The sequence below is a fragment of the Mustela nigripes genome, chromosome 2, assembly GCF_022355385.1.
Source record: "Mustela nigripes isolate SB6536 chromosome 2, MUSNIG.SB6536, whole genome shotgun sequence".
Lineage (NCBI taxonomy): Eukaryota > Metazoa > Chordata > Mammalia > Carnivora > Mustelidae > Mustela > Mustela nigripes.
The window spans coordinates 218433391-218458237 of NC_081558.1; the positions used below are offsets into that span (position 1 = coordinate 218433391).

At 64.1% G+C, this 24847-nt stretch overlaps 1 protein-coding gene across 5 annotated transcripts in view; it reads left to right on the top strand.

Annotated features, from left to right (window-relative positions):
- The window catches only part of COL18A1 (collagen type XVIII alpha 1 chain), an 80184-nt gene that overhangs the window by 32669 nt on the left and 22668 nt on the right, over positions 1–24847 (top strand). For 2 of the 5 annotated variants that reach the window (XM_059392515.1, XM_059392516.1), the window contains exons 1-5: positions 1942–3358; positions 14197–14741; positions 20720–20806; positions 21592–21651; positions 23421–23550. In XM_059392515.1, the coding sequence (XP_059248498.1) occupies positions 1957–3358; positions 14197–14741; positions 20720–20806; positions 21592–21651; positions 23421–23550 (2224 nt within the window). In that variant the 5' untranslated portion in view covers positions 1942–1956. Of the gene's footprint in view, positions 1–1941; positions 3405–14196; positions 14742–20719; positions 20807–21591; positions 21652–23420; positions 23551–24847 lie in introns of those variants that run through there. The other 3 variants (XM_059392517.1, XM_059392518.1, XM_059392519.1) reach the window with 3 other exon arrangements.

The window sequence follows — 24847 nt, forward strand, 5'->3', positions numbered from 1 at the left end:
ACGTGAGTGTGAATGCGTGTGGAGGAGGCTCACGGGGCAGGGCCTGGGGAGTTGCTCCCTGGGGGGTTGCTCGCTGGAGGGAGCAGAGACCTGGGGGCAGGGCCACACTGTGAAGTTGACCGCGGGAGGCTCCAGCAGTGCTTCCGGGTGACGGAAGGTGTCCTCTAGAAGGTGTCCTCTGGAAGGCGGCACCGAGGGCGTGCGTGGGAGGAGCAGGGTGAAGGGGAGCCCCGCGGGGTTGCGGTGTGGGTAGCCGTATGGAAGAAGCTGCCGTCCCTCGGGTGCAGCCTGGGTCCCTGTTCTGCCCGGAGGCCAGCTGAGCCAGCGTCTGCAGGGCCAGCCCCACCGCGAGTGGGCCCAGGGCCACCCGGAGGGACAAGGGAGCCCCCTTCTGATGGACGTGCCCTGGTGTGCGGGAGAAGGGAGAGCCTTTGGAATGTTTGTCCCGAGATTTTCCGGAGACGCTCTTGGCATAACATCCCATTAGTGGATTTTCAAGCAGAGACGACTCAAACGTTTCTCAGAATTCTGAGCACTGTGGGATTTTTGCTGGGAACGCGGCCTCACCGAGACACATGTTTGCATATGGAAGGCCCCACTTTGCAGAGGGACACAGTGTTCCTCTTCCCTGAAATCCAAGTTCTGACCCGAACAGCCAGGCCCTGCCCTTTGGACGGTACCTAACTGACGACATGCTCGGTGCCCTGAGCTGGGGACAGCTGGGGACGCCTCACAGCGGCTTCGTGGCTGAACCCAGTCCCGGGGGGAGGGTGGGCTGAGACCCCCACCAGAGCCTAGGGAAGTCGGGGTGTTGAGGGGACGTGGGAGCTGAAGTAGAACGTCAGGCGAAAGCAGTGTGTGATGGTGTGAGTGCGTGTGAGTGTGCGTGGGCGGGCCAGGGTCTGTGTAAGTGTGCCAACGCCTTCTGGCTCTGCCTCCTCTGGGGTCTCTGCCATGAGCCAGGAAGCCTCCTAAGCCAGCTGGCGGCTGTGCCCCGCGCGATTCACAGGGTCAAGGCAGAGCGCTGGGCCGGTGCTGGGTCAGAGGCCCTGGGGGTCCTCATGTGGACGGGGAAGCCCACCGCCCCTGCACCCCTGGGACTGTCTCTGTTAGAGGCCCAGCACCCAGCCCCGTGCTGGGCACCCAGGAGAGGCAGAGCCCCTGCTCTACACAGGGTCCAGGCAAGGTTACGGGGAGACCCATGTCTGTCTGGGACGTTCCAGTGTCCACCAGCCCCGTGACCCTCTTCTGCCTGCCGGACACCAGCCGCTGTGGCCTTCTTGTCCCCGGAGCAGCCCTGGGGTTCTCTTGGAAACCCTCAGGACAGGACCGTGCAGAGCAGGGCACGGTTGGTGCCCAGCCAGTGGCTCTGGCCAGATGGAGATGGGGTGTCCCGAGGGCACTGGGGTCTGAGCAGATGAGAGCCTGGCCCTGGGCGTGCATGGACGACCCGCCCTTTGGGTCTCCGGCTGGTGAAGTCTCGGAGGCAACACTTGTTCCGCAAGAACTGGAAAACTAAGCATTTTTTAAAGTTCCGGCTTGGCTACATACAGACTGGTGGCCCCGGGCCAGGCTCTCCCCGACCGTTGCAGGGTCTCCGAGCACACGTGGGCTGGGGCTGTCCAGGGGTTCCCAGCCCTGCCCTGGCCCCAGCCCTGCCCTTCCCAGGGTCAGGTCCTGGAGGGGGCGCAGGGTCTGCGGAGGGAGGGGAGCCGTGCGCGGGAGCAGGGACCCTCTCCCTCTGTGGCTGCTGCAAAGACCCAGGAGAAGTCGCCCCAGAGCCTGTCCCATTGATCTAGAGCCTTTCCTCTTTGGCGACAGGGGAGGGTGCGGAGAGAGCCTCCGGGGCAGGAGCCCGGGAGGGGCGCGGCCTGTGGGCGGGGAGGGCGGAGCCAGCTGGCCCCGCCCCCGGCGCGCAGACCGCCCCCCGCGGCTCCTCCGGGGCGCACAGCCCTGATGGCTCCTCACCCCTGCGGCCGCCCGGGCCGGCTGCTGCTGCTGCTGCTGCCGCCGCTGCTGCTCACCTGCCGCCCCGCCGCCGCCCAGGCTAACCTCCTGAGCCTGAACTGGCTGTGGTCCACTAGGACAGAAGGGCCCCCGGCCGAACTGGTCTCCGCGCCCCCGCGGAGCCCCCATGTGCAGCCCGGGGAGGACACCACCACGCACTCGGCCCCCCAGCATGGCCCCTCGGAGCAGGGGACAGCCCCTGCCAGCCCCGCACTCCCCGTGGAGAGGCTGGAGACCGGCCAGGGCAGGGCCTCCACCACACCCGCTGCCTCCACCGCGGGCCCGGACACGAAGGAGGAGAACCTCGCCGGCGTGGGGGCCAAGATCCTGCGCGTGGCTCAGGGCATCCGGAGCTTTGTCCAGCTGTGGGATGACACCACGACCCCCGCGGGCTCCCCTGCGACAGAGACGCCAGCCCCTGTGACCCCCACAGCCCCCCTCACGCTGGCCGGGCCCTCCAGCGCCCCCCAAGAGAACGGCACGGCTCTTTGGCTGGGCAGCATGGCCCCGAGCTCCCCGGACACCCCGAGGATGGAGGCCGGCACCCCGCCGGGGCCCACCCAGCTGCCTCCCTCCCCGGGCGGGCCCTCGCTGCTGCCACCTTCTCCAGGTAGAGCTTCTCTGTCCTCCGCGCTGGGTGGGGCCCCTTCCTGGGGGAGCCCGTCGTCCCCGGGGCGGCCCCGGGATCCGGACAGTGGAGGACTCCTGCCCGTGGCAGCCCGTCCCAGCCAGCGGCACCGACCCCCCGACATCCACAAGCGCTCGCCACGTCTGCTTGCCCTGGTGGCGGGTCCCCCGGGTGCCCTCACTGCTCCTGCGGCTCTCTCCTCTGACCCCCCCACGCTGGCGGCTTGGATCCCACTCTTAACCATGGACAGGGGTGCTTGGGCTCCTCACGGGGCTGGCTCTGTGGGGCCGGGTCTTGCTGGTGTCTCTGCGCTGCTGGGGGCGGCCCCTTGGACCCCCACCGGGCAGTCCGTGCCCGGGGCCGCTGGCCGCTGCCTGCCGCTGCCTCCCTCCCTGCCCGTCTGCGGCCGCCTGGGCATCGGACGCTCGTGGCTGCCCAACCACCTGCACCACGGGAGCAGCGAGGAGGTGCAGGCCGCCGCCCGGGCCTGGGGGGGCCTCCTCCAGACGCGCTGCCACCGTTTCCTCGCCTGGTTCTTCTGCCTGCTGCTGGCCCCGCCCTGTGCCGCCGGCCCGCTGCCCGCGCCCCCGCCCTGCCGCCAGTTCTGCGAGGCCCTGGAGGACGCGTGCTGGAGCCACCTGGATGGGGGCCGGCTGCCGGTCCCCTGCGCCTCGCTCCCGGCCCGGGAGGACGGCTACTGCGTGTTCATCGGGCCGGGTGCAGGTAACTGGCCGGCTCTCCTCCCCACCCTGTCTCTCTGGCCTGCCAGGTGAGCTCGGCCGGGCTGCAGGGAACCCGGCACAGAGGCCCCCGCCCCATGCACGATGCGAGCTGGGGGCAGATGGGCTGAGATGCTGCCTTAGCAGGGGAAAGGCTGAGCTCTGGAGGGGAGAGGGGGCTCCTGACCCTCGCTCTGTGCACCACCGGCGCCAGCTCTCAGCAGCAGCCCTGCCTGAGCTCCGTGGCTCGTCCAGTCCTCCCCACGGCTCCGGGAGAGCCTGTGATACAGCTCAGTGTCCGGAGGGGACACTGAGGCACGGAGCAGTGATCTGCCTGGGGGAGCCAGGATTCCAGCCCTCTGGGCCGCTGTGGTCCCTCCTCTGGGCCGCTGTGGCCCAGCCTGCATGGCTGGGGTTGTGGGGCCCGATGCGGGAGGGAGAGAACTTGTTCAGAAGGTCAAGGGGTCACTGTAGGCAGTGAGTCTGCCAAGATCACAGAGCTGTCCCAGCCGGCACCTGTGAGTGCTGGGGCCACTCCTGGGCCTCTCCCCCAGCCTGAACTGTGCCCCCGTCGCCATGTGATGGGCAGGGGACAGGGCAAGGCCGTAGCCCAAGAGAGGCCTTGACAGCTGCCTCTGCTGGCCCCGGGAGGGCCTCTGAGCGGTGTGGATGCTCCTGTTCGCCCTCAAGGCCTCGGCCCCACTCAAGGGGTCTGGGTGTCCTGCTCCCCTGCCCTTGGGAGCAGCCTTGACCTGTTTCAGTCCTGGGACTCGCTGGGCTTTGGAGCTGGGCTGGTGAGGGTGGACCCCAAGGTGGGGCCTTCACCCCGCCGGGGCCCTGGCTCCTGTGCCCAGCCCCACCGAGGAAGGGGGCGGGAGGGGCGGAGGAAGGGGCTCCAGCGGCCACAGACTGGTGAGCTGGGGTGGGGAGGCGCTGAGCCCCACGTAAGAACGGGAGTTATCAGGAGGTAACGCGGCAGAGGAGCCACACCGGGTGGCTCTGCGAGACCCGGTGGATGCCAAGTGGAGAGGCCCGTGGCTGCCTGAGAGCCGAGGCCCGGGGGAGGCGGGGGCGCACCCGGGACTGCTGGTGCGGGGGGCTTGACGTCCCCGCGTGCAGTGAGGCCCCGGTGAGCTGCTTGCTCCCACAGACGTTCGGCGCCCGGACACCTGATGCCCGGCTGGTGCGGCCTCCTCGAGGGTCTGGGCCGTGGCCGTGAGCCGTGTGTGGGCACCCAGCGCCGTAGTGAGGCCTCCGGGGCCGCTGAAGCACAGCCCGCCTCCTCTGCCCCGGGCGCCGGGCCTGCGCACACGTGGGTCCTGCTGCCGGTCCGGCCGGTCTCCTCGGTCTGGGGGCCACACTGGGTGCGGGCTGGGAGCTAGGGTGAGGCGGTGCTCACGTGGCCCGGGCAGGGAGGCGTGGGGCGGGGACCGTCTCTGAGTGCAGCTGCCTTGCTTAGCCGAGTGGCCTGACAGGGACTTCTTACCAGACATCTGCACACGTTGGCAGGGACCCCGGGCCGTCAGAGAGGCCGTGTTCCCGGCAGAGCCTTGGGGGACTCCTCAGGCGGTGCTACTGCCCACGTCCCCTCAGGCCACAGGTGGGGGTCAGGAATTTATCACCGTGAGGGTCCCTCGTGGGTGTGGCCTGGCTGGGGAGGGTCCCCGGGGAGCCAGGGCTTGGGCTGGGAACATCATCCCTCCTCTGGCCTCCCAGCAGGGATGCCGCCACGGCCAGGCCCCTGGGCCTTTCCGCCCCCAGCTGGTGGGGACAGGCAGGGCAGAGGGCGGGCCCTGATCGGGAGGGATCCCCAGCCCCTCCTCCCTGTGGGTGGCTGGTCTCCCGTGATGAGGGGGCCCCGGGCTACGTGGGAATCGGGAGGCTGTGGGGTGGAGGGAGTGTGGAGCGGGTGAGGTGCTCTGGAGGGGAAGGAGGCCGAAGGGGGTGCCGCGTCATTTCTAGACCCAACCAGAGCCGCCCACCGCGCCTTCCCCGAGGCCGCGCTGTTTCTGTCCTGTCCATCGCGTGTGTCCGGCGTGGGGGCCCCAGGCTCCAGGGCAGAGACGGCCCCTGCCCCCTTCACCCTGGGGCAGGGCTGTGTGGACGGGTCCCCTGGTAAGGCCACAGCTCTGGCCATCCTGCTGGACGTGCCCTCCCTTCCCTGCTTCCCTCCTGTCCCCACGGAGAGAGCGGGTGGGGAGGGGCTGATGCCCGCCCTGGGCAGGGGGACCGTGCAGCCACTGGTTGAGGCCCAGGAGGTGGCTGAGAGGAGAGAGCTGCTGGGGGAGCCCCTGTGCCGTGGCCGCAGCCGGCCGTGTGTCAGCGCGCTGTGGGGGACCAGGTGCCTGTCTGTCTGTGTCCCTCAGGCCTCAGGGAAAAGTGAGTAGGGCCTCTACACAGGGGAGGGTCAGCCAGCAGGGCGACTGCCCTTGGGGAAGGGGGCACCAAGTGGGGCATCGCCGCAGGACCGTGATGGGCAGCCTGGGCTTTGCTCTCTGTGCACATTTCCTGATGTTCCTGGGAATGAGCGTGAAGACAGGTCCTGTTCTGAGCCTGGGAGCAGCTGTTGTTCCTGTCTGCAGGGGAGAAACTGAGGTCTGGTGGGAATAAAGACGTGTGAGTGCCTCATGGCTAGCAAGAGCGAGCCACAAGGTGGACGCGGGCAGTCTAGCCCCAGGACTGGGTGTAAGCACCCCACAGACGCCTGGCAGGCAGAGCCCCAGGCCGCAGGGCCCCAGCCAGCGGGGTCTCCTCACTGCCACGATTCTAAGGCCGGCACTGTCTTCTGGGGAGGGTGCCCAGCCGGTCTGTCACGGACCCACCGGGTGTGCAGGCTTCCGGGCTGCTGGGCTAACACCCCCACCTCTAACGACCCGTGAACTCAGCAACGGCAGACGTAACTGCTGCAGTAACGTGAGGCTTCCAGCTGCCTCGGACGTGAGAACGTAGGATCACCTTCACGGAGAGATCCTTAGGCTTGCTGCCCGCCTCTTGGCAACCTGCAAGTTGTGGTTTGAGGACCTTGGCTGAGCTGTCCCACAGGTCCCAGTCGTGGCTTCGGCTTTCCTGCTGGGATGTCAGGTGCAGAGCAGTGGATGGGCTCGTCTGCAGGTAAGCTGACAGGCGGCGCTCGGGGTGGGGCTTCCCTGCCTGTCCGCCCCGTGGCCGCCGGGGTCACCATTGTCTGTGGCAGTTACTCCTTCCTGCTGGGGAAGGCTGACGGGGCACATCGTGCAGACGGGAGCTCACCTGCGGCCTCCCTGAGGAGATGGTGCGGTGGCGGTTGCTCTCCGTGGGGTCGTCTCCCTGACCGCGTCCTTCCCCTTGGTGAGGGAGCTGTCCATCCTGCCGCACGGGAGTCATTGTTGATGCTTTCCTTTTCCCTTGAGAAATCAGGTCTCAAACGACCATTTACTATTATATCACGTGTGAGAAGCTCGTGAGGAGCTCGCCCGTCCGCCCACTTCCGTCCACTCACCGACTCCCATCCGTCCGTTAGTCCTCCACCAGCACAGATGCACCAGCCGCCCACAGATCCGTCTGTCCGTCCACCCGTCTGGATATTGGATCGGGTTTACCGTGTTAGAATGTGATCGTCACACGTAACACGCAGATTGTTTTTGTCTTGAAACGTGTCCGGAGAGAACCGCAGACCAGGTGGCGGGGCAGATGCTCAGCTTTGTGCTCTCGAGGAGTCGTGTGTGTGATTCCAGTGCAGGGTCGTGTTTGTGATCAGTTCCCTTCCTGGTATCTGGCCCAGCCTCTCCCCCACCGCCATGCTGGCTTCCCTCTAAGTTCTTTTTCTGATCTTCTGATTCTTGGAAGGCTCAGCAGCCACTCCTTCTCCCGGGGTCATGCGCTCAGAGAGGCTGGCCTTGTGACTGGAAGGACTGTGCTGTGGGTCCTGCCTCGTCCCCTCCAAAGGACCTCGCAGTTGGGGGCTCCAACGTGCCACTGAGGTGTGTGAAACTGCTCAGGGACCCCAGCCTCCACGCACGGTTGCCCTGCCAGCTGTCTGTGGGCAGCCCTACTTGGAAGGAGCAGGGACTGCAGACATGTGGCCCCAGTCCCGGGGAGGAGAGAGTGCGCAGAGTAGTCAGTGCTCAGAGTGAGCCTTCCGTTCCCGACCCACAAGTTCCAGCCCTGGGGGGCCACCTTTGCCTGCCACCCCCACCCCTTAGGACCGCTCTGCCGCATCATCTTGTGCTCCGTTGCTTCTCTCCTGGGTTACATTTTATCCCAGAAATAGCTCATGAACACATAGATGTTGAGATCAGAGCCACACAAGAGGGGGCTGAGCACAACTCACAAGCCCCTCTCGCTGCTGGAATGGGGCATCTATCCGTCCTGTGCACTCTTGCCTTTTTTGTGAATGTGTGTGTGCGGGTTTCCTGTGGTTGCTGTGACAAATGGGCACAAACTTCGTAGCTTAAAATAATGCAGACGTGTAACCTGACAATTGTAGAGGTCAGAAGTCCGAAGTCCGTCTCACTGGGCTAAAATTAAGGTGCCTGTCCGCAAGGCTGTGTTCCTTCTGGACGTGTCCCCTGCCACCTCCAGCTCCTGGGGGCTGCCATGGGCCACATTTTTCAGGGTGTATGCCGTTAGATTTGGTTAGCCTCCCCGTCTGGGGCTAGAACGTTAGCTGCGTCTGCACAGTACCGTTTGCACGCCCCAGACACCGCGGAACAGACGTGCTGCGCCGCTCCCCTGCGTACCGTGGTGTGCGCGCTCAAGTACGCATACTCTCGAGCCTTTTTTGCATTCATGGGCTCACTGTGTACCCCAGAGTCCCTCGTTTCTATGTCGACGGTTCTCAGAAATGCCCCACGTCACTGTGGGAAATGCTCTCGTTGCCTTGTGCTCTGGCTTGTCCTCCGCAAACACAGACTTTCAGGGACTTCACCAGCTTCTTGCGCCATTCGTGGCTCCACTTGTCCTCTCGACCTGTGTGCCCTATTCCTGCTGGCCCTGATTTGGGCTCCGGGTGGCTGGACCTGTCCCTGAGCTCAGGGGTTTCACAACCTTCTGCAAAGATCATTGATGTCCTTTAGCACTTCCTCTCCAAGTCATCAGAAACATTTCACTCTGGCTTTGATGGGTCGAACTGAACAGCAGATGAGTGTGGATGCTCTTAATGCATCAGGTATAGACAGTTAACCCCCCCCCCAGGGGACTTATTTTAGAGAGAAAGAGCACGTGCATGTGTGTGGGTAGAGCGGTAGGGGGAGAGGGGAGAATCCTCTAGCTGACTCCGTGCGGAGCAGAGAGCCCGATGCGGAGCTCGATCCCAGGACCCTGAGATCATGACCTGAGCCGAAACCAAGAACGAACGGCACACTCAACCAGCTGAGCCCCCCAGGTGCCCCTAGATGTTTCGTAAAATGTTTTCAATATATTTTCTTCTCTGATATCAACTTTAGGTTTTCCATTCGCTCCAGACATCTTTTATTTTGTGGTTGTGACTCTGCGTAATAAGGCGACAGGTGCTGAGCTTTTGTGCCTGCGTGTCTGTCTCACTAGGGTGCTACGCTCCAGTCCAGCAGGAACGTAGGAGGAGACAGTGTCTCCTGGTCTCCAGGACGATTGAGGACCTTCTGCACTTTATGACGTGTGTGTGCATAAGAGTGCGCGTTGCTGATACGTGGCTTGTCACATCTCAGTGGATCGTCAAAACCTGTCGCCTCCTTGTCCCACTTACCCGCCCCACACGGGCACAGCCTCCCCCACTGTCCGCATCCCGCACCCGAGTCGTGCGTCTGGTCCCATGAGTGAGCCCACACGGACACGTCGTCATCCCCCAGAGTCCGTTGTTCACGGGAGGGTCCCTCTCGGGGCGGGGGTCCCTCTCGGGGCGGGCGTTCTGTGCGTTGGGACGGCTGCGTAGGGACGGGCATCCACCGCTGCGGGGTCTCAGAGTCCTCTGCCCTCCCCGTCTGCCGTGCTCCGCCCATTCGTCCCTCCTCCCCCCGCCCTGCAACACGGCCTGTCACCGGCCCCACAACGGTGCCTTCGCCACAGAGTCCTGTCGCTGGGATCACACGGGCCGCAGCCGTCTCAGACCGGCTCCTGTCACTCAGTGACACGCACTCACGGTCCCTCCAGTGTTCCCTCATGGCGGGATGGCTCATGTCCTCTTCGTGCTGAACACCCTCCCACGGCTGGAGGGACAGTTCCCGTGTCCGTCCACCCGCTGGAGGGTCCCTGGGTGGCTTCCAGGGGTTGGCAGTTACGCATGGAGCTGCCGCCGCCCTCGTGTGCGGGTTTCTGTGGGGGCGTGTGTTCCCGTCGCCGTGGGGGACCTCAGGGAGTGCGATCGCCGGGTCGGGTGGGAAGAGCAGGTTTCGTCTTGGGAGAAACCACCAAACCTCCTTCCGAGGTGGCGGCACCACCTGCTTTCCGCGCAGCCGTGCCCGGGCGCTCCGGGCGCTCCCGTCCTCGCCAGACCGTGGCCGCTCTCGGAGGGGTACAGCGGTGTCGCCGCTGTTTGAGCTTCATCTCCCTGGCGACCTGGGACGTGGGGCAGCTTTACTGATTGGCCGTCTGTGTGTCTTCTCTGTTCAGGTCCTTTGTCCGTTTCTAAAAGGTCGTTTGTTTCATTGTTGAGTTTCCAGAGCTCTTTATACATCACAGATCACTGTCCTGGATCGGAGGTGTCGTTGGCAAATGCTTGCTCCCAGGCTGTGGCTCGTCTTCTCACTCTCCTGACACGGTCTTTCACAGAACACAGGTTGACGCGTTAACAAAGTCCGGCTCATCCGTCCTCTCTTTCTCGGATTATGCCTTTGCTGCTGAGTGTGAAAAGTCACCCCCTCCGCAGGGTCCCCCAGGATTTCTCCTGTGTTGTCTTCTCCAAGTTTGATCGTTTCGCATTCTGCATGGAGTCTGTGATCCACGGTGAGAGCATCGTCAAGAGCGTGAGGTCTGTGTCTAGAGTCACTTTTTGCGTGTGGACGTGCCGTTGTTCCCGCCCACTTGTTGAAGACGCGGGTGGCCTTGTGCCTTGGGCAGCGTGTGTGTGGCTGTGTTTCGGGGCGCTCTGTGCTGTCCCATTGCTCTATTTGTCCGTTCCTTCTCCAGTACCATAGTCGCTCCATAGTGACTCCTGAAGTCGGGGGTGTCGCTCCTCAACTTTGTTCTTCTCCAACTTTGTGTTGGCTCTTCTGGGTCTTTGCCTGTCACATAAGCTTCAGGATCAGTTCTTCAGTATCCACAGAAGAGCTTGGTGGGATTTTAACTGGAACTGCCCTGGACCTACACACCACAGTGGGAATGACTGACATTGTGACAGCATTGAGTCTTTCTATCCATGAACATGGGCCATCCCTGCATTGTTTAGTTCTTTGATTTATTTCAGCAGAGTTCTGTTGTTTTCTTCATATGGGTGTTGTACGTGTATTTGTTGTGCCTGTGTACTTCATTTGTGGGAATGTTAATATAAATGGTATTACATTTTTAATTTCAAATTCCACTTGTTCATTACTGGTGTATAGGAAAGTGATTGAATTTTGTATATTAATCTCATATCCTACTACCTTGCTATAATTGTTTATTAGTTCCAGGAGGGTTATTTTTGTTTTGTTTCCTTTTCATCAGTTCTTTTGGATTTGTTGCATAGATAGTCAAGTCATCTACAAACAGACATTTTTTATCTTTTCCTTCCCAATCTGTGCATTTTATTTCCTATTCTTGCCTCATTGCATTAGCGAGAACCTGTAGCACGATGTTGCAAAGGGGTGGTGAGAGACACCTGATCTTAGTGTGAAGGCTTCAGGTTTCTCACCACAAAGTGTGATATGAGCTGTGGGGCTGCTTTGCAGATACTCTTCATGCAACAGAGGAGATTCTGTTTTTTTCTTCATTTACTGAGAGTTTTTACTGTGCACGAGTGTTGGATTTTATCAAATGCCTTTTCTTTATCTACTGGTACGATTCTGTGATTCTTATCAGCTGGTATTGATGAGGTGGACCAAAGTCATTGATCTTGAGTGCTAAACCAGCCCCATGTACTTAGGGCAATTCCCCTTGGGCATGGCTGGCTGTTTGCCGAAAGGGAAACTGTCTTCAACTAGGCAAGTGCCCTGATTCCTTTTTTTTTTTTTTTTAAGATTTTATTTATTTATTTGACAGATCACAAGCAGGCAGAGAGGCAGGCAGAGAGAGAGAGGGGGAAGCAGGCTCCCTGCTGAGCAGAGAGCCCGATGCGGGGCTCGATCCCAGGACCCTGAGATCATGACTTGAGCCAAAGGCAGAGGCTTTAACCCACTGAGCCACTCAGGTGCCCCAGGTCCCATGATTCCTTAATCTAGGTAAGTGTGGACCAACCAGAGGGGCTCCCACTTGCCAGACATGTCACTCACTGTGTTCCCACGAAGGTGTTCTTCTAAACTCTCCGAGCACAGCATGGGCATTTGCTTTTTGGAGACATCTTGGTTTCCTGCCCACCACAGCTGGGCCAGGGCCTTTTGAGCAGCAGCTTCCAGAAGGTCTGCGGGGAGGTGACCCCATCCTCCACTCACAGAGCCAGTAACTGGAGAAGGGACCCATGACTTCAGGGCCATGGCACTTAGCGACTGCCTGCCAATGGGAACCGTGAGGAATTTCATGGAGAGAAAGGAGCTGGCTGGGCGTTGCTGGGGTCCCTGGGCCTGCCTTGGCCCACGCTGTTGTCTGTCAGCCCAGGACACCAGTGGCTCTTGCGTTCTGAATTAATCTGGGAGACTTCTAGCTGCCTGGGAGGAAGGGCAGTGGTGGGTGTATCCGTGTTTAACTCCGGAGACAGCTGAGTCAGGACAGCAGGGCCACTGACCTGGAGGCTGGTGAGCGTCTGGCTTCCTGACCTTAGAGCTTCTCCCCAACTGCACGCTGAGGCCCCGTGAATGGCAGATGAGGGACGGTCCCAGCAGCTGCCATCAGGGCGGACAGCAGTGTCTGTCCTCGAGCATCAAGTAGGCACTGTCTCCCCGGAGCCTGCGGTCTTCCTGGGAGGCCCCCTGCTCCCTAGCACCGAGGCCAAGCTGCCGTTCGACGAGACTGCGGTCTGCACATCGCTCGGCCGCACCCCACTTCCTGTCTGCGGGAGGATCTTACCTGCCAGGGATGGGGAGCCCCGGCCGGCCGGTGGTGCTGCCCGTGGCGGGAGGTCAGGGCCATGCCGGGCCAAGATGCCCAGCACGGTCCCACGTGGACCACCCCTGGGGGTACCCAAGGGCTTGTCCTCATGTGGGTGACTTCTGTCTTTGTCTGTGGTTCTCAAAGAGCTCTTTGCAAGACAGGACTTGCCTTAAGAAGTTGGGGTTTGGCCTTGCCTCCCTCGGCTCTGACCTGGCCACTGCTCAGGCCAGACGTCAGATGCCCAGCACACCCCCCCACACACGCGCATTCACACTCGCTGTCACGTTCAGTCACGCTCACGCACAGGGTCGCGGGTGCGCTCACCACCTTGCTCAGGACGCCCACTGGCCAGCAGCCCCTTCCTGGAAGAGCATCCCCCGCCCAACCGCGTGTGATCCTCACCTTGGAGGATGACCACGCCCAGGCTGCAGTGGGGTCTTGAGAGAAAGGCCTGTGGGTGAACGTGACTGAGCGTGACAGTGAGTCTTTTCTGACCCTTTGGCTGGACTGTGGCCCCAACGCCCCGGCTGCAGCCGGTAAAGCGTGCATGTGGGGAATCCCTGAAGCGTCGGTCTGTCCTTGACCCGCTGTTGGTCCCCACGGCTCTCCCCCTCCCTGTGTGCTGCAGTGACTACGCTCCCTGGACAGAGAGGTGGGCCCTGCCCTCTGGCCCCGGCACCCGACCCTCCCGGCCCGAGACCGTCAGGCTGCTGGTGGCCCCTTCCTGCCCAGGGAGCGTTCTCCAGGCTTCATCTGAAAGGCTCGGGCAGGTCCCGGTGCGCGGTCAAGTCAAGCCCTGCTGGGGCCCAGGACCAGCGTCCTGGAGATCATGGCCCATGTCCCCACCACAGCAGCCTTTGGTCTCACCCGGAAGGACAAGAGATGCGGGGAACACTGGGCCCATGGCCGCGTCCCCAGCCTAGACTCAGGCTGCTGCCATGTGGTGGGAGGGCGCGGGCTCCCGAGGGAGCGAACCAGTGGGGGCTGGGACTCCCAGGGCCATTGAGAGGAAGGTATGAGCGTCTGTTGGTGAAGGAACCCCAGGTCTCCCTCGGGGCTCGTCAGCCGCTTGGCCCCCTGCAGGTCAGGGCTGTGGCAGCCCCGCGTGGACACGGCGGGAGGGGGCACCGAGGAAGTCCCTGACGCTGGGCAGCGGGCGGCTTCCCTGTATTCCAGGGGGGCACGGGCCCGGCCCCCCAGGACTGGCTCATGGCAGGACAGAGCCTCCCAGAAGCAGCCCCTGGTCTAGTTCCCTGCCCTGGGGGTTGAGCGTGCAGGCGGGTCGGTGACGGGGATCAGAGTGCTGGGAACTGCGGGGCCGTCGGGTTTCTGTCCTTCATGTGGACTGACGTTGGCAAGGCGGGCGCCCCAGGCAGGGGCCCTCACTGGGCCTGGAGCCCGGTTCCCGCTGGCCGAGGGTGGGGGCGTGGGTCGTGGGGTGGGGGGAGTGCAGGCCCTGGCCCCCGCGGCAGGCTGGGGCTCGGACAGGGTCGCCGCGCCCCGCACAACCTTGCCCCCTCCAGCCCCCGGTGGGACGTTCCTGTCGCGTTCTCCGGGCCCGCGAGCCCACGGAGGGAAGGAGCCGTGATGTGTGGACCGTGTGGTGCCTGGAGAAGCAGGGCAGGTGCCAGGCGGGTGGGGGGCCCTCGCGGCTCAGAGTCCCCTGGCACGCTGCCTGCCCGGTTACCCCCAGGCACACCCTCACCGGGGTCTCTCTCTTCTTTGCAGAAACTCTGGGCGCGGAGGTGGGGCTCCTGCAGCTGCTCGGAGAGCCCCCGCCCCAGCAGGTGACCCAGGTGGACGACCCCGACGTGGGGCCGGCCTTCGTCTTCGGCCCGGACGCCAACAGCGGCCAGGCCGCCCGCTACCACTTCCCCGGCCGGTTCTTCCGCGACTTCTCGCTGCACTTCCACATCCGGCCCGCCACGGAGGACGCGGGTGTGCTGTTCGCCATCACGGACGCGGCGCAGGCGGTGGTCTCCGTGGGCGTGAAGCTGTCGGGCGTGCGTGACGGGCACCAGCAGATCCAGCTGCTGTACACGGAGCCGGGGGCCGCGCGGACCCACACGGCCGCCAGCTTCCGCCTGCCGGCCTTCACCGGCCAGTGGACGCGCTTTGCCCTCAGTGTGGACGGCGCGACCGCGGCGCTGTTCGTGGACTGCGAGTTGTTCCAGCGGGTGCCGCTGGCGCGCTCCCCGCGGGGCCTGGAGCTGGAGCCCGGCGCAGGCCTCTTCGTGGCCCAGGCCGGAGGAGCGGACCCTGATAAGTTCCAGGTAACGCTATGGCCACCATCCTTGGGGGGGACCTGCCCTGGGGGTGGGCGTCTGTGCAGACACGGGGACCAGGACGATAGCGGCCGCCTGCCTTGTGCCGCCGTCCCCCAGAGCAGGCCACCCCGGGGCAGAGCCGTCTGCCCTGTAGGGGTCCGCAGCCCTGGGGGTCCGAGCTCCGTTGGGCTCCCGCATGTCCCCCTCCTGGTGCTCTCACTCCTTTGATCCCCCCGTGCAGGAGGCCCCTTGGGACCACCTTCCTCCCTGGACCCCCATCCCGCCGCGACAGGAGCCCCCTCCTGTGTGTGGTGGCTGCAGTGACCCTGGGGCCCCACTGGCTGAGGGGGTCCGCGTCCAGGCCCACGGGACTCGTGCACGCTGAAAACGGGGGGTGTCAAGACGGTGACAGCAGAGCGTAGCACTGAGCCTGGGCCGGGCGGCGGTTCCCGTCACCCATCAGCCGTCAGCCGTCACCCGTCACCCATCAGCCCTGCCGACTGTCCTTGTTTTCACCAGCCTGGGCGTCCGCGACTCGGCTTCAGGGCAACAGGGGCAGAAGTGCCCCAGGGACCCTGGCTGGCCGCCGTCCCCACCTGTCCTCAGGGAGGCCCCTGTCCCCTCTGCCTGGCCTGGGCCTTCCCAGGGCCCGGGTGGGGGTCTTTCTCCCGGCACTCAGTCTCCTACCCTCCGCAGGCGCTGATTCACGAGCCCCAACCCCGCCCCTAGTGCCCCCCGCGCTGGGACGCCCCTGCGCCCCGGCCAGACAGGGTCCCTGTGTGCGCCTAGGGGGGCGGGGTCCCCAGGACAGAAGGCTAATTATTGCCCAGACAAAGGCTGCCTGACGGACGTTCTGAGTCCTGGTGACTCGGGGGCTGAAAGCTGACCTTTCACCTCTGACGGGAACGCTTAACCCCTGGGGTCTGGGAGCAGGACTTTGATACCAAACTGGGCCTCTTTGTGTTTTCGTTTTGATCCTCAAACATGATTAACGGGAAGAAAGGCAGACGGGCCATCCCGGCGAGGGAGGGGCTGTGTTCATGGGGGGTGTCCCGCGGACGCAGATGGGAGCGCACCCCAGAGGGTCCCTGCGCCTGTCTTTCTGTCCTACTTTCTTTCTTTCTATTTTTTTTTTTTAAGATTTGTTTATTTGAGAGAAAGAGCACAAGTCGGGGAGGGGTGCAGGGAGCCTAGTGCAGAGCTCGACCCCAGGACCTGCCTGGGGTCACGACCGCCCTGTCCCCAAGTCTGTAACAGTTCAGCAGGAAGGCTGCCCGTGCTGGTGGGGACAGTGTCACCATGTCATGGCGTGCCACAGGCCACCCCTGTCGTGGACGAGGATGCCCGGCACCTCCTCCCTGGGCCGTATCAGGGCTCTGTGTCACGCACACAGAACACAGCCGCCCGTCCAAACAGGCAGACGGAGTCTGGGTGTTTTAACGTGCACGTCTTGGTTGTTTGTGTAGACAGACTGATTTTTTCACGTGATTTTTGGCTGTCTGAATTTCTTCTTTTGTGGCTGGCCTTTTTATGTTCTTTGCATTTTTGTTTTGATGGGTTCGTCCATTTCTTATTGATTTATACAAGCTCTTTATATATGAGAGAAACTGGTCCTTCAATTTGTCCACTATAAATTTTATCTCCCAAATTGCCTTTTGCCTTTTTGTGATGTCACCTTTTTGCTTAAACCATGGAGATATTGAATGTGTTTATGTGGAACACGTCCATGGCGGTGACATGGCCCCAAGCCTCTGAGGTAGGGAAGACAGGAACGCAGCGAGGTGTGGGCTCCCTGCCGGTGCTGGGCGGCGGCTTGGCTTCCAGCTGACCTCACTTGGGCTGGGTCGGCCACAGCCCAGCGCGGTCTAGGGGCTCGCAGCCCCGCAGGCGGGAGGGCTCAGGAATTTCCCGTGTGGGTGTTCGATCCGGTTCCAGCTGGCTGCCGGGAGGAGCTTGGAGGGCGGATGGGTTAGCGCTTTCCAGACTTTCTGAATCGAGGTTCCCGGGGAAAAGTCCCTCCCGTCACGTGACTTACAAGATTTGGCAGAAGCGAGCGTGGGGCTCTGGGAGGAAGCTGGGCGTCCCCTCCAGCCCTCCCGCGGCCGGCCCCACAGAGCCTTCATTGTTCCTCTCAGGTCACAGACTCGGTTGGTTCCTGGGTCAAGAGCGGGACACAGCGTCTACTGGGATGTCGTGCCCCAACGCCGTTAGGGCGGCACTTTCCAGCCTGTGCTCGGGGGCCGTTTCCAGCCCGTGCTCGGGGGCCGGGGGCCTTTGTGATACTTTCGACTATTTCACGAGCTCTGGGGCCGCGTGTCCCTGGCGGACTCTCCCGCTCGCCGTGGGTTCGTGTCTCCCTGCAGACGCTTCCTGGCGGCTCTCGGACCCCGGTCCCGCAGACAGCCTGCCCGGGCAGTGGCACCTCGTGCACAATGGTCCCTTAATGTTCAGTGGCGACCCCGTGGGCATGGGGACATTCCTCGGCCGTGTGGGCTGTGAGAGAGGAAAGCCGCTCCCGGTCCCCGGAGCTGGGGGCGCCCACCAGCCACGGACAGGCTGGAGGCCGGAGATGGCACAGAGCAGGTGGGGCCACGTCGTCAGGGTTGGGAGTCCCTCAGCCCGCCGCTCCAGACCGAGGGAGAGCGGGGCGCCGACACCTGGGCCGACAAGCCCTTTTGCCCCCTTTTATGCAACCGAAGTGACCACGAGGTTCAAGGCCGCGGCATTCCTGCCAGTCCCTGCCTTCGCCGAGGGAGAGACGGGTGGAGGTTGTCTGTGATGGGACAACTTGCCCGGACGTGACCCGGCGAGAAGGAGCCGCGAGGAAGTCAGACGCTCTCGTGCCAACAGTCAAGGCTTGACGTGAGCCGGGGCAGAAGCCTGTGGCGCAAGGAGTGCAGGGAGACGGGGCCGGGGCCGCCCCAGCTGTGGCTGCCGTAGGGGACAGGGACGAGGCCGACCCGGGGCTAGGCCAGCGGAGGTCCGCACAGCCGAGTGCAGGCAGGGGTGAGTCGGCCCGGGAGTGCCACAGGCCGTGTCCCCCACGCAGCGCATCCCGCCCCGTGCTCGGCCCGGACACAGCCCTTCCTGGGTCAGGCGCCGCCCGGAGAACTCTGCGGCCCCGGGAGTTGGGGTCCCCGGGAGGCGCCCCGCACTGGTGACCTCAGACCCGCTCGCCCAGCCCGGAGCTCTCGTCATGCCCACAACCACGCTGCGTGGCCCCGGCGTGGCCGCACAGGACATGGTTCAAACGGCCTTTGTTGACGAAGTGCGGCGCCTCCAGATTTCACAACAGTCGCTTCTGTCCCGTGTTGGCCGCGGGTCTTGTGATGTTTGCACAACTCCCGTCTTCCCCGCTAAGTGTGTCCCTGGGGAGCTGCGCACCCTGGGCCCGCACGGCCCTCTCGCCTTTGGCGCCGGCCTCCTGGGGAGACCCTCGGGGCCCGTGCTGGTGCTGCACCTGCTCCGTGGGAAGCCTGGAGCCTCGAGGGGCAGGGTCGGGGGAACTGTTCTGGTGGGATGTCTGGCCCCCGACCCCACCTGCCGGGAGCGCTGTGCCCTCCCCTCATCACTGCCACCCCAAGGGGCCAACGCGCTGCTTCCCGGAAAGCACGACCTTCTAGGATTTAACGTCTGCCCTGTGTTGTCCTTGTGTCTTCAAACTTGGTGACCCAAGTCACCTGGGCCACTCTGTCCTTCCGCAGCGAGCAGGATGCTGCTGCCAACCCCGGCGTTGGTGGCCCGGGATGGCCCGTGTTTCCTGCGTCCAGCGGTGCCTCCGGGAGCCTGGATGGTGGCAGGCACCTGCGTGTGCCTCCCCTGCTCCTGGTCTGCGCACGGGCTCATTCACATGGGTGTGCTCTCGCCGCACTCACACACGCTCGCATGCTTGCTCGCTCATACGTGAACACATGCGCACACATGACCCGGCCACACAACGCTCCCACGCACACGATCATGCACCGCCCCCATGCAGCGTGGCTGCCCTCCGTGGCAGCCGGAGCATCCCAGAGCTTGAAGGAAGGTCTCCCCTTTCTCAAACTCCAAAGCACGGTCCACAGCTGACTCCCCCACCATGGCGTGGACTGTCTTACCCTCGTCCTGGAGCCCCAGCCCTGGCAGGGGCCTGTCTGCAGCCAGTCCCCAGGCTGCCTCTTCACCCTTCAGTGCGTCACGAGGGCTCGGGCCAGCCCCAGAGAGGAGCTCTCGGCACGAGTCCCAGGCGGTCAGTCCAGCCCTCCCCGAATCCCGCTGACGGCTCTGCGGTGGATTCCCCGGCAACCACTGAGAGAAGGGCTGGGCCTCACTCTGACCCTGTGCTTTGTGGAGACGCTGCAGGGCCGCACTGCCCTTGGTGGGGGACGGAGGCAGGAGGAGGGGGCAGGGAGAGGTGACCATGGCCCTAGGTCTGATGGGGGGCCCTGCTGGGCTCAGGGTTAGACACAGGCACCTGCTGCTTTGGTTGGGCTAGTCTCAGGGGCTAGTCTCTGGCCACTGCCTCCCCCTGCAAAGCAGCCACCCACTAGCCTGGGGACAGGCCGACGGACAGCCACCAGGCCCCTGCCCCTGACTCCCCGGTCAGGCCGCTGGCTGTCCGCTTCCCTTGGAGTGCCGTGAGTCCTGGATATCAGCCGGCCGCCCCCCAGTTGAACTTTCTGGAACAGACGACCACCCCGAGTCTGGTGGAGAACCAGTCAGCTTCCTCCTGGGGCCACGGTCCACGGTGTGGACCACAGAGCTACGGAAGTAGCTCTGATTTTTGGGATCTGATCTTCGGGAACACACACAGGGAGATGGGATGGGCCCCACAGGCCTCACGGTCTGCAGCGGGAAGTGGAGGGGGCCAGTAGAGTCAGCGGAACTGGCCCCGAGGTGGTAACTGTCCTGGGTAGGGATCCAGGAGTGCTTCCTGGAGGAGGCAGCCTTGGGAGGCACGTGCAGCCTTCAGGCACGGCTCAGCTGAGGACACGGTGGCGTGTTGCTGGTTGGTTGTCACATGCTTCTCGTTGGTGTGGAGCAGGAAGGTCATGGGGTCGAGGGTCAGCTGGGGAAGGGAGAAGAGAATCGTCTGGAGAGACAAACAGCGGCATCGGTGGCACCGGCTCGCGGCCTGTGGATGTGTGCAGACGCGGTGAGAAGGGCCCCACGCGCGCACGTGGTTGGGGAGATCAGGAGGCTCTGGGGACTCACGGAGGTCACGTGAACGACATCTCAGTGTGCGTAGCGCCGGGCAGGGCCACGCTCAGTCCTGAGCTGGGTTGACCCCAGCACGACGCCCTGCGGTCAGGATGGACACCTGCGCGCTTGGCAGCCACCCGGCCGTTCTGTGCCGGGACCTCTCAGACTGGCCGGGTACGGCTTCTAGCGGGGAGCAGTGCGCCGGCGGACGTCCCCGGGGTTGAGGTGTTGAGAAAAAAGAAAACGCTAGAAAACATACGTGTGGACACTCACTGTCCAGGCAGGGAAACCTCACAGCAGGTGTCGCGGGAGGCCCCGTGGCCTCGTGTGCCTGATGGCAAGGGCTCAGCCTGGCCGTCACATCCCAGGGGAGCGCCCCTCCGACTCCGGGGGATGGTCTGAGCTGTCCGCGCCCTGCGGGCACGCCCACCGGTTTCCAGTCACGGACTCCAGCGGCTCCCAAAATAGCTGGGGTTATACGTAGCTGCCCCTCCCCCATTGCCAGCTCCCCAGGCCCCAAGCCCTGGGGTTTGGGGAGCACACGCATGCTGGTGCTCCTCAGGGCCGGTGGTGCCCGTCTTACGCCGCGCCCTCTGGGAGCGCAGCCTCCATTCCACGTCCCGCACACGGATGCTTTGGAGCCCCAGGGGGCGACCCAAGCGCGATCTCCTCTCTGATTGGGCTTCGTCTGGACCTCGCTCTGCTCTGTGTCCCCGCCAAGGTCACCAGGCTCCGCACTGGGTGCCGGCCTGTCCGCACCACCTGCCTCGGGACCGGCAGTGACCCCTCTCTCCCTCTGCCTTCAGGGGGCGATCGCGGAGCTGAGGGTGCGCGAGGACCCCCACGTGAGCTCCCTGCACTGTCTGGAGGAGGACGACGAGGACAGCGGCGGGGTGAGTGTCGGGGTTCCCTCCCCGCCCCACCCACCCCTACCCGAGGGCGGAGGGCCCGGGGCACGTGGGTGCCAGGAACCGCAGCGTGGTGGGACTGGAAGGGTCTCCTTTGAAAGATGCTGTTTGGGCACCAGGAACCTGGGACCACAGCTTCCTTTACCCACGCCAGAGCCTTCCCGGCCTCGAACTCGCTGCTTAAAAACTCAACAGCGAATGTGGAGGTGAACGGGATCCCGAGACGCTGGCACAGTCGCCAGTGGCCCCCACGGCCAGATGCGCATGTGTGCGTGTGAGAGCGTGTGCGTGGGCAAGTGTGCGTGCAAGCGTGTGTGTGTGTGCGTGCATGGGATCGAAAGAAGAAAATCCATCTCTCGGCGTGAGGGACAGAGCGGGGAGAGCCGGTCTCCCAGGGAGAATCCAGAGCTCGGGTTGCCCCCAGGGACCCCACGGCCCGAGCAGAGTGAGGTCCTCAGCCGTGTGGGTGAGCAGCGCAGGGGCGAGAGGAACGGTCACCTGTCCCGCGGCGGCGGCCGCTCTGTGCAGCGCCATCAGGCCGTCCCCCCGTGGCCTTCGTGTTGACAGCTGTGCCCGGAGCTCCTCGCCCTGTCTTGTCCTCTGGCTCTTTCCCAGCGCCGTGGCCCCGGAGCGGGACGACAAGTCCAAGGAAGGGAGCGTGTCTCTTGGCGGTTCGGCGTAGGTCTGACTGGTGTGCCGGCCGGCGGCCAGGCTGACCCCGCACGGATGCCCTTTGGTCACTGGCTTCCTCCTTCCCTGCATGCCCGCAGGCGTCCGGAGACTTCGGGAGCGGGCAGGAGGAGACCCGGGAGCCCCTCAGGGAGCCGTCGGTGAGTGCCGTGAAGCCGAGGCTGCCCTCCCGGGAGCGAGGGCCTGTGAGCACGCGCAGGAGACCTGCACGGGCTCTCTGGGACCTGCGGACACATCCTCAGCTGGACACGGGAACGCTGGGACTTGGGTGGCCCTAAGGAGATTTAAAATTCGGTTTATGATTCTGAACCCTCTTCGGGCCTGGGGGGTTGACCTCGATGTTCTGTTTACGCCTCCACGTTAGCTCGTAAGTCCAGCATTTCGGTGAGGAAGGTTCCGGAGGCCGAGTCAGAACTCCCCCAGCTCCCACCCTCTGAAATAATGCACGGGAGGAAAAGGCAGCCGTTTTTCCGATTTGCACAAACGGGTGGCCCTGCCCTTCCCCAGCTTCGTCCCCCACTGCCTTGTCCCAGAGGTCACGCACCGGGGGGCAGGACAGGCAGGGTCCAAGCTCCAGACACAGGGGGTGCTGGGGAGCCCCAGCCTTGCACTGGTTGAAGCAGCTCTGGGAGGGCACCTGGCGGGCCCCCTGGACATAGCGTCCACACGTGGTGCCCGTGGCAGCCCCCGCCCGTGTCGGAGAGCCTGCGGACTCCTTGCAAACGCAGCTGGATTTGGGTTCCTGTCACCCCAGGGTTCCCTGGTGCAAACCAGTGCATCAGGCAGGCTGAGCCTCATGGAAGTGGGGTTCTGGGCTCTGCCATGGCCGTGGCATGAAGCGTGGGACTCTGTGGCCCCTGTCAGGACTTGAGGACCCGGAGCTGCTCACGTGCATTCACCCTCGGCCCCGTAACCTGTGGCCCTCGAGCTGGGAACCCACACCCGGCCAGGCTCCGGTTTGGGAAATCTGGCTGGCCGGCCTGCGGTGGCTTCCCTGAGCACAGAGGACAGGGCCATAGCTGGTGTGGGGTGGGCAGGTGCGGCTGGGGACACACGTGGCCTCTAGGGCCCCCCGCCCACTCTCCACGGCCGGGCCTGCGCCTCCGTCTCTCATGCTCAGAGGCTCTGGGATGTCGGGGGGCTGCTGGCGCTTGGGGGTCCCAGGGCACCTTCCCCCAGATCCCCGGGGCTGTGGTGCAGGGGGAGGCCTGGTGTGCAGCCTTGGACAGGCTCCCAGGAATGACGGTCACCAGGGGCCCAGATCCACACGGAGTCACCGGGGAGCTCAGGCCCCTGTGAGTCAGGTGCTTGCAAGAAGCCTCTGGACGGCGTGTGTGGACGTCTGCGTGCTGGGCCGACACGTCCGGAGCTTCAGCAGGGGAGTGGGGGGGGCAGGAAGATGGGGTTTCTGAGCAGAGCCGGCCTGCCCTCAGGGTGCACGTCAGCCTCCCGGCCCAGCTGTGACGTGCCCAGTCGTGGCCCCCGCCCAGCACAAGTGGCGCCCGGAGCCGCCTGGGCCGTGGAATGCCGGAGGCTTCCGCCCCCCGACAGGTGTCTGTGATCCGCCCCCACCTGGCTGGTCCCTGACCTTGGGGAGGAGTCAGGGCCCTGGGTGTCAGCACGGGGCTGCCCGGGGCCCGAGCGAGCGGAGCGGGCACAGGAAGAGCTCCAGCTCGGGGCGTCAGGGGACCTGGGCCCCACGGACCGTTTGGGAGAAGACGGCCACGGGGGGCCGGGCACGTCTCCTGTCCAAGATGGAGCCCCTGGTCTTTGTCGCCGTCTTTTGTCAGAATCTGTGAGCGTCTGACCCGACAAACCACGTCGTCACCTGACATGCCGGCCCCGCTCCCGTGCCCAGGACACCCGCGGTCACCAAATAACAGCTGTTTCTCCCGCTCTCGCTTGCCAGGGTCCGTCGTCCAACCCCAGCCTTCCTGAGGCTCCCCCGGTCACTTCTCCACCGTTGGCTGCGGGCGGGAATGAGGAAGGTTCCAGAACGGAAGAAATGGAGGAAGAAACCACGGTGCCTGCGTTGGCAGGTGAAACTGTGGGCTGGTGTGGCGTCTGTGTCCGTGGTGTGCCCGGGAGCAAGGGGCTCTGTCCTTCGCGTATGCTCGCCCAGCCGGGGGAGTGGGCAGTGCCCACCTGGCCCCCTGGTGGCCCCGGGCGCATCGCCGCAGAGCTCTGGGCCTGCTCTTTGTGGTCCGTTTCTCACGCTGCTGTGGCTGGTGGGGGTTTGCGGGCCCGTCCCACCGGCGCTGTGGCCTCGCTGGGAGGACATGGGAGTTGGCTTGGGGGGACACATTGCAGGACAGATCGGCTTCTGCCCAGGACCTCCGTGAACGAGGCCTGCCCTGGGTCCACATGTAGGGTTGGGGACGTTCCCTGGGGACCATGATGGGGCGTCTGCTGGCCGGGGTCGGGTACGGCTGTGGGGCCGCGGGCCCCGGCCCCAGAAGGCTGTCACCCGCTTTGTAGTCCCTCTGTCCTGGCCCTGCCCTGCCCCAGCGACACCCAGACTCCCAGTCACTGTGGACGCAGCCGTTCTCTGGAACAGGACGTATGTGGGATCGTACACCCCGTGCCTTTTGGTTGGAATCATGGGGTTGTGACTCGACACCGTTGGTCGGGGGGGGTCTCCACGTGTGGATGGACCCGGAGCCGTCCGTCCACTCAGCTGCGGGGGGGCACCGCGTCGCGTCCAGGTTGGGGCTGTTAGGGCGGGAGATGCTGTGGGGTTCCGGGCGAGCCTCTGCGGGGGCACCGGCTCCCGTGCCTCCCAGTCAGCACCTCGGGGGGACGGCGGGGCCTGGGCGTGCGTGTGCCCTTCACCAGCCGAGAAGCTGCCGACCGTTTCCCAAGGCAGCGGCTGCAGACGCCGCCCCCGCCACTCCTGGGCGGCACTGGGCATGGCCACCCTCCGTCACGCCCATTGTGGCAGGTGCTCCGGGCCGCTCGTGCCCAGCCGGTCACCGTGACTGGCGCTGTTGAGCCCCTTTCCACGGGCTCCTGTGCCGTTCACGCGTTGTCTTCAGGAAGGAATCCGTCCTGATCTTCGCGGGCTGCTGCTTTCCCGTCCCCGAGCGTCGGGAGTTTTTGCACTCGGGCTGGCTTGCCCCCGCCAGGCGTCCGTTCTCTGAATAATTTTCCAGTCTGGGGTTTACTCTTCCTTTTGTTAATAGTGTCACTAGAAGAGCAGAAGGGTCCGTTATGAGTTTAGACGAAACTCCATTTATCAACCCGTTCATTCATGGATCTCAGCTCTGTTGCTGTGTCCGGGAAGTCGGCCCAGCCCAAGACCACGAAGTTTCCGACGTGTTCTGGTCAGGGTCATGG